This window comes from Austrofundulus limnaeus, unplaced genomic scaffold (genome assembly GCF_001266775.1).
Source record: "Austrofundulus limnaeus strain Quisiro unplaced genomic scaffold, Austrofundulus_limnaeus-1.0 Scaffold38, whole genome shotgun sequence".
NCBI classification, from domain to species: domain Eukaryota; kingdom Metazoa; phylum Chordata; class Actinopteri; order Cyprinodontiformes; family Rivulidae; genus Austrofundulus; species Austrofundulus limnaeus.
In genome coordinates, this window is record NW_013952440.1 from 711,103 (window position 1) to 719,525 (window position 8,423).

General features: G+C 40.1%; 1 protein-coding gene across 1 annotated transcript in view; it reads right to left on the reverse strand.

Moving 5' to 3' along the window:
- mgat5b (alpha-1,6-mannosylglycoprotein 6-beta-N-acetylglucosaminyltransferase B) overlaps positions 1–7,732 on the reverse strand; it is a gene marked incomplete in the record, with an annotated part of 112,538 nt that extends 104,806 nt beyond the window's left edge. The window contains 1 exon segment of the mRNA XM_014006903.1: positions 7,300–7,732. Coding sequence (XP_013862357.1) covers positions 7,300–7,367 — 68 coding nt within the window.
- Between the last annotated feature and the right edge of the window lie 691 nt (positions 7,733–8,423).

Sequence of the window (8,423 nt, forward strand, 5' to 3'; positions counted from 1 at the left end):
GCATGGGTTTATTTTAATTGTAGTTGATAAAGCAGAATAAAGATTTATGCAGGTATGGTGAAACTTTCCTGATAATATTCTGTGAGCCCTGAACACATCCAGAAACACATAAACCAAGTCTGGATGGTAGGAGCATGTAGTGTTTGCTAACCTGTACTCATGATTTGGTCCCTCCGCCATCACGGAAAAGGTCTGTTAATTTGGCTGCATCTTCTTCTAACCCTTTCTTTTTCTGCCCGTTAGCTTTTCTGCTCCATCCAACTCTTCCTCTTTTCTTCTCTTTTCGACATGTTTTTTACCCGCTCTCCTCGTCTTATTTATTTTTATTTTTTTCAACTTCAAGTTGTGACGGGCTGCTCGCCTTGTATTTAACTATATTTAACTGTTTCACCGGGTGCGCCCGCGGGGGCGGTGCCACGCGGGAGCTGAGCGGCAGCARTGTTTTATGAAGAAGGGTCCAGCTTCATTTGGTATTGAACTGACCGGTGGTTCAGGAATCTTACCAAACGTCCATATTGCCACCACGCCCCCGGTTAAAACTAACGGGAGGGAGGAGTGGGGATTTACTCCGTGGATCAGTCAAGTCCAGCCAGGAAAGAAGCAAAAGTGTAAAAGATACCCCTTTTCCACGGTTATGGTGGAAATAACCCCCCTAAACACTGACCCACGCGGGTCTGTGTCTGAACATAAAATACCCCACCTTTCCCGTGTTTTTTTGTACGCGGTTGGTACCACTGACTGCCTGAGTTGCCCCCCCCCTCCCCCCCGGGCGAAAGTCAACAGAGATTGTATCAATGTCTAAATCAGGAGGTGAAACATGGATGAATTTATCTCAGTTGATATTTTACCAATCAAGCGTTCGTTCCACATGAACCATTACAGGGACAGAGTTTTTCTGCATCATGCGGTGCTCAGTGTGCGAACACCTAAAATAAAAGCATTCCACCACAGGCGAACCGTTATGTTTTGGATAAAGAAACGAACCCACTGCAAATATTCCTCCGGTGCTTTGGACGGATTTTCCTCAAACTGACTCATCTGAACGCTCAGGCGGTCATGCTGAGAAAATGTTTGGAAACAATCCATTTTTTATGGAGCAGAGCAGCAGTGTAGATAGTTACCCTTTGGTTACAGGCCTGATTCCTTTATCTTTTTTTNTATCAATGTCTAAATCAGGAGGTGAAACGTGGATGAATTTATCCCAGTTGATATTTTACCAATCAAGCGTTCGTTCCACATGAACCATTACAGGGACAGAGTTTTTCTGCATCATGCGGTGCTCAGTGTGCGAACACCTAAAATAAAAGCATTCCACCACAGGCGAACCGTTATGTTTTGGATAAAGAAACGAACCCACTGCAAATATTCCTCCGGTGCTTTGGACGGATTTTCCTCAAACTGACTCATCTGAACGCTCAGGCGGTCATGCTGAGAAAATGTTTGGAAACAATCCATTTTTTATGGAGCAGAGCAGCAGTGTAGATAGTTACCCTTTGGTTACAGGCCTGATTCCTTTATCTTTTTTTTTTTGTTTGTTTGTTTGTTTAAGGCAGAAAGCTGAGCCAAAGAAGGAGCAGTCACTCAGCCAGAATCTGAGAAATATAGCATTATATTCTATCGGTGATAAAGGTAAAACATGAGCTGTTTGTGCTCACATTGCTGATCATAAAACTTCTTCTCTTTGAACAGTTTAGGTTTGCAGAAGTAGAAAGGTTATGAAAACTCACTTATGTTGTTGTACAACCCTAACCCCTAATTTACACTACATGCATTCCGGCTCCGCTCCACTCTGGTCCGGTCAGACCTCCGCAGCAAATACACACCCATTTTAATCAATGAGAGTGTTTACACTGGCTGTGCACAGCGGCGGTGAGCGGACAGCGATCCGGCAAAATTAGAACAGATCCTAATTTTGCTGGATGCCAGAGCTGCGCCGAAGTCAATTTTTAAAGACTACGTCACACCAACAGGAAGAGAAACAAACACAACATCCATATATTTAAAAAAAAGACAGTATTAGGCGGGATACAATTGTCTGAATAATGTCGAAATACCACCTATTAATCAATATATGGATATATTTCTACACAAATGCTGTCAGAATGTATCGTTCTGTTTGGGAAGCAGATGAAAACATGTAGCATGAAGCATATGTGCACACACACGATTCTCGTGGATTTTATTTTGAAATCAGAAGTTTCAAAAAGACGACAGCGATACAGTTTCAACATATCAAAAGCCTTTATATCAATGTTTTCATCTGTGTTTGGAGTTCGTCTTTCACAGAATTAATTATGTTTTGCTGTGACTTCCACATTTATCACTGAATTTATCATGCTATCTCCTTCCTGCACACCCTCTCTCCTCTGTGTGTTGGACCGGAGCTGAGTGCAGCGGAGGCTGTATAAATTCAGCCACAAACGAACAGCTGCGAACTGCGCACTGCAGCGCAGCGGAGCGGAGATGCATGTAGTGTAAATCCAGGGTCAGTCTAAAAATGTTGAAGAAAACTTTTAAAAAATAAAGCAACTGGTGGACCACAAGTACCATCCATATTGTTTTCAATATGCACATTTTGAATTTAAAATTTAAATACCTCGATCAGAAGTGTTAGCGTTAGCTTTTGTCGCAGGATGATGATGTCACAACAAAAGCCGCTCACCAACAGCAAAGGCTATTTTTAGCTGCAACATTTATATTTACACATTTCCATCTAGGATTTGACATTTATACTGTATCTAACATTTAACATTCAAACTTAACAATTAGTAAGAATGATCAAAATTTGAGAACAGTGAGTTAAATAATAAAATGTTAGTGGGAAATTTTTACATTAACATTTAACTTTTTTTCTTAAATAATAAAAATGTGTTAGTGACAACATTTTTAATATTTTACTTCACACTTGACTCCCCATATCAAATCCATATTTTATTCACATTGGAACATAGTAAACATATATGGTCAAACTAAGATACATTATTTATAAAAATGGGCGGCTGTGGTGGAATAGATAGAGGAGTTGTCCTGGAACCAGAAGGTCACTGGTTCGATCCCCCGTCCAGCCGTCTCAGTTGTTGTGTGCTTGGGCAAGACACTTCACCCACCTTGCCTACTGATGGTGGTCAGAGGGTCCGGTGGTGCCGGTGCATGGCAGCCTCACCTCTGTCAGTGTGCCCCAGGGCAGCTGTGGCTACAGTGTAGCTTACCATCATCAGTGTGTGAATATGTGAATGTCTGTAGTGTGAAGCACTTTGGGGTCTGGAGGGACTTAAAAGCGCTACATAARGTCAGTCCATTTACCATAAAAATTAGGGGTGCAATGATACAGGAAATTCATGGTTCGTTCGGTTCAATACTTTTAGTCTCACGGTTCGTAATTTTTTCGATACAAAAAAAGAGAAATGTCCATGCCCCTTTTAACTTGTAATTTATTTATATTAATTATGAACATTTGTTTAACCTGAAAAGTACAGTTTTTAAATTAAATGTTGCTGAAACAGCAAGTTTCTCAGTGGATCTGCGCTCAAAAATGCAACGTAGGTAGAGTAGTCGAACACAGATCCACTGATCCTTTAACACAGAGCATCTTCAGAAGACAAGTTCCATCCATCCATTTTCTGTACACGCTTCTTCCTTTTCAGGGTTGCGTGCAGAAGACAAGTTGATAAAGTAAATTTTTWAAATSTGTATTGTTCGATACAGCACTGTTTGATACGGTTCGATACGGGTACACGTATTGTTGCACCCCTAATAAACATATATCTAGATTTTTAATTTAATGGCAGCAGTTTGTCTCAAAAAGACAGGGACATGTTTCTCACTGTGATGCTGCGGATTTTTTAGGGCAGTGTTGGTCCATTCTTGACTGAAGTAGGATTCCAGCAACAGTTCTGAGTTATCATTACCAAGTTCATTTTTATTTATTTTATTTATTTTTTAGGGGGTGGGGTGTTTGTTTTGTTTTGTTATGATGCATCCAGTAATGTCAATGGTAAGACATCTTGACTGCAGACACCTGGACTCAGGGTTGGGCAATATTGACAAAAAAAATTATCCCAATTAATTGTGGTATTTAGCCRATAACGATTAATTTGATGATTAAATGTAAATGGTAAATGGACTGTACTTATATAGTGCCTTTCTATCCATCCAGGACACTCAAAGCWCTTYACACTTRCAGACATTCACCCATTCACACTCACATTCACACACTGACGATGGCAAACTACATTGTAGCCACAGCTGCCCTGGGGCACACTGACAGAGGCGAGGCTGCCATTTATAGGTGCCACTGGACCCTCTGACCATCATCAGTAGGCAAGGCAGGTRAAGTGTTTTGCCCAAGGACACAAAAGCATGTGGGCATGACGGGCAGCCGAGCCTGTGACTTGCGGGTCCCAAAGTCAGCTGCTCTACCACTACACCACAGCCCCCCTGATTAATGCCTTGGACTCCCTGACCAATTTACTGGGAATGATTTGCTCTTCGTAAAAATCTGTTCCAAACTGTGTCAAAATTACAGACTTCAGACTAGWATACATCAAATTTTAAATTGTGTTGATAGGTAAATTACAGAACTTTTTTTTTGTCATATTTGAAGCAGAGAGGAGCGCAGAGCGGACTGACTGGGGAAATGTTCAGTCAGTCCGCTTGGTGGCATTAATCGTATTAATCGTCAAGTGCCAAACAGTAATCAATTAATGATTTTGACTTGGACCTGGACTACCATGAAGGCATACAGTTGTAACGAAAATTTAAAATTTGTTCCACTATTTTTAGCCTCAGTTTTTCACCGACTGATGAACCAATGCTCCTTCAGCTGTYTCTTAATTATACCTTACATTTGTTGCCTCTGTTCAGATTTTTTTAGATGTTTTGCTGACATCAAAGTTAACATTACTTTATGTTTTCAATGATATAATTTCTTAGTTTTATCATACAATCTGAGATAGATAGATAGATAGATAGATAGATAGATAGATAGATAGATAGATAGATAGATAGATAGATAGATAGATAGATCATTATCTTTATACACATCTTTCTTTAAGGCTGATGGGGGTCACCGGTGCCCATATGCAGCAGTAACAATGCAAGGGGTGGGACAGGTTGCAAGTCCATTATAGGGACATATAGAGACAAACAACTATTCACTCTCTCACTCACACCTAGGGACAATTTAGAGTTACCATTTAACCTAACAGTCATGTTTTTGGCCTATGGGAGGAAACCGAAGCACTCGGAGAAAACCCACACATACAGAAAGAGCATGCCATGGCCAAGATTCAATCCAGCAGCCTTCTTACTGACAGGCAACAGCTCTACCAACTAAGCCACTGTGCCTCCATGCAGGAAACCACTTGAAGAAAAAAACAGAAAGAGGGCTCAGCACAGCACTTCCCTTTTGACTCATTTATTTACACCAGGTGATATTTGGAGCACAGCTCTTCATTGGAAAAAGTTGGAACAACAGAGTGTTTATGCTGTTGACATTTTATTGTCTGTGAGTTGACAGAAATACTCTCAACTCTTTTTTTTACCCTTTGTGTGTGCATACTGGTATCTCTCTTCATGACAACTTACTGTTTYACTACAGTGAGGTAGTTTTGAAGTTTTGTTAGAAAATTTCACRTTTATGCATACTTATTCAGAAATTGCCTAGTTTGTATATTGTCGCCTGTAGTAAGTAAAGCCATTTTCTCATTGTTTATTCTATTTGGGTGACTGCRTCACATGATTCAAAGGATTTAAGACGATGCCGTGCACTTTGGCTTTGATGAAGATTTGTGCTCAAAACTTCCTCGGGTGTAAATAACTAAAACAAGAACTGAAGTCTTTCTGTGAGCAATACATTGTGAACGTTCGTTTAACAAAATAGCATTTGCATGAACWGCTGTGACTTTTGTTGTGGGTTATACTTGGGTTTTGGCTTCACTCTGAGTAGCCGGTCGCTCGTCAGTCCTGTCAGAATACATGCATCGTAATCCTCACAGGTTTGCATCAACCAGGTCAACTCCACACAGATCAGAGGTCAATGTGAAAAAAGTCTATATAAGTCATCTTGTTTATTTCTTAGCTTCTGTATGTTATGGTAGCAAAGATATAAGGGTAATTAGAGCTTAAATATACAGTTTTTTTTACATGAAACACATCAGAAATGTTGTAAGTTCTGATGCTGCTGGCTCATTTGCCTACATTGTATTCTTGGAGTSTAATTTTTAATTAGTTGTAGTTTTTGTTTTCTTTGTATCAGTATTTGAATGTTGTGATCAGGATGCYCTCTTAAAGTTTTCACCAAGACTGCAGAGGTCAGTGGTCTGGTCTGGTCTTCTTTCACAAACTGTCTGTGCCTAAGAATGCATGTTTCAAATTATACAAACACATATCACTGTTGACAAATTTCTCAGCATTTTTGACTCGATTGTTTACTGGCTCACATTTTCACTATAAGCTCCGCTAAAATCCACTGTTTGGTGACACTGAGTTTATCTACTTTTGTGGTCAAAAACTGGCACAAAATATAGGAAATTAAAAAAGTAATAATCACTGATTTTCTCAAAACATCATCATGTCCAACATCAGCTGAGTGTATCCTCGGCTGACCTCTGACCTCCTATGCTTCATGATGAGTAATTCAAAAAGCTACAGTATCTTCAACAAGTAAGATACTTATTGTTCATTACCTTACAAAGAATCTCACTTCAAATGATCCTGTTGCTTAAACTGTTTATATTTGAGTAGTAACCGTAAAGTCACACTGTCACAGGAAGCTTGAAATTTCGTGGATTTTAACCTGGCTTGGTGATTAGTGGCGAGAATATGCAAAGCTGCACGTAGAAAAATAAGTTCGGCTCATTTTCTTGAGCACTTTTAATGACGTGTCTGTTTACTTGGCTCTCTGTGTTTGAGCTGCTGAGGCCACTGGAGCTGAGTAAGCAAACCTTAATTGTGGCTCAGCTTTGCCCCCTATTGTGCCAATTAATTCCAAATGGACTGAACTTGCAGAATGTGTTCTACACTGTGTGTATGTGCTTTTAAATGCACTGTAATGATATGGTCGCATGTTTTATTTTTATTTTATTTTATTATTATTATTTTGTGTGTGTGTGCTCTGGCTGCACCAAACCCAACCCCAYTGGCATGATCATCCTAAGAAATCCCCACACAAGTTAATTAATGGATAATTAATGCATGATGTCAAAGCCGTTTTCCTCCTGTTTTTCAAAGAGACTGAGCAAATGCAAAGGTGAGGAAGAAAGTTTGATTGAATTTATCTGAGTGTTTGAGCGCTCTCACCTGAACGGTTTGAAAGTGACAGGGCATCTCCTCACCATGGTGGAAAGCTCACCCGCGGCTGCAGTCATTTTCCAGGCGCAAACAGAGCCTCAGATCCGACGAGCATCTCGCTCCTCTGCGCGTCAGCTCGCGTGGAGAGCATGAAGGTGGAAAGAAGAGATGTGGTTGGGAAAAAAACGCGCAACTTCTGCCGCTCGATGCTGCTGCCGCTGCTGCAGGGGACAAACTCCTGCCGGTGGCTCCGGCAGACAGCAGGTGGATGAATCCCCACTGATATATGCTGGATTTTATTCTGCCTCTTGTCCTGTAATAAAGTGGGGAACAAAGCTCTTTAATAAGGCTGCAAAACGTCCTGGAAAAGGAGCGCAATCAGCTCAGCCTGCTGAGTTCACTGATCCTCGGAGCTGCTGACACTTTCCTCTTTAGAACCAGAGAGCGCCATCTAATGACGCGTCCCTGCGCTTTCATCCTGACGCAAACTTATGAAGGAAGCCAAGTGTAAAATAAAATGTTAMAACATGTCACTGACATATTTTTTATTGTTTAKCTGACTTTCYGAGTGTAAAATCCCAGTTGAAACGTACTAACATTGTGTTATTATTTAGCTCACCGCCCTTACATTTTGTCAGTTAAATATTCAATTAAAATGTTAAGTTCATGTAAACCTAAAAGTTTCAGCTTAATGATAAAGTTTGCATTAGACGTGCCTGTGGCATTTGTATTGCATTTGGTATTTGTAAGAAGAAATGTATCTTTGAAAAATAATATTAATCGYRAATTGCAAAAACGTTTTTCRCACAGCTGAGATGAACAGTTGAGATATTTKCATGTGCAGAAACAGAAARTGACCAATAAACAAACACCAGGAAGAGTTCTCAAAGCTCCACTTTGATGTCATTTCCTGTTTCACTTCGCCAGGTTCAACAATGATGCCAGTTATGTGACAACATAAGTAAAGTTAGGTAGGCTATATTATGCCAACTTTCCTGAATATAAAGTTGTTTTCTTGCATTTTTTTGCATACCTGGTCAACAAAAAGTTGCCATGAAAAAAATAGATCACACATTCTAATATTTCGTTGGAACATATTTAGCTTTGGTTACAGCACACGTTCACTGTAGCAT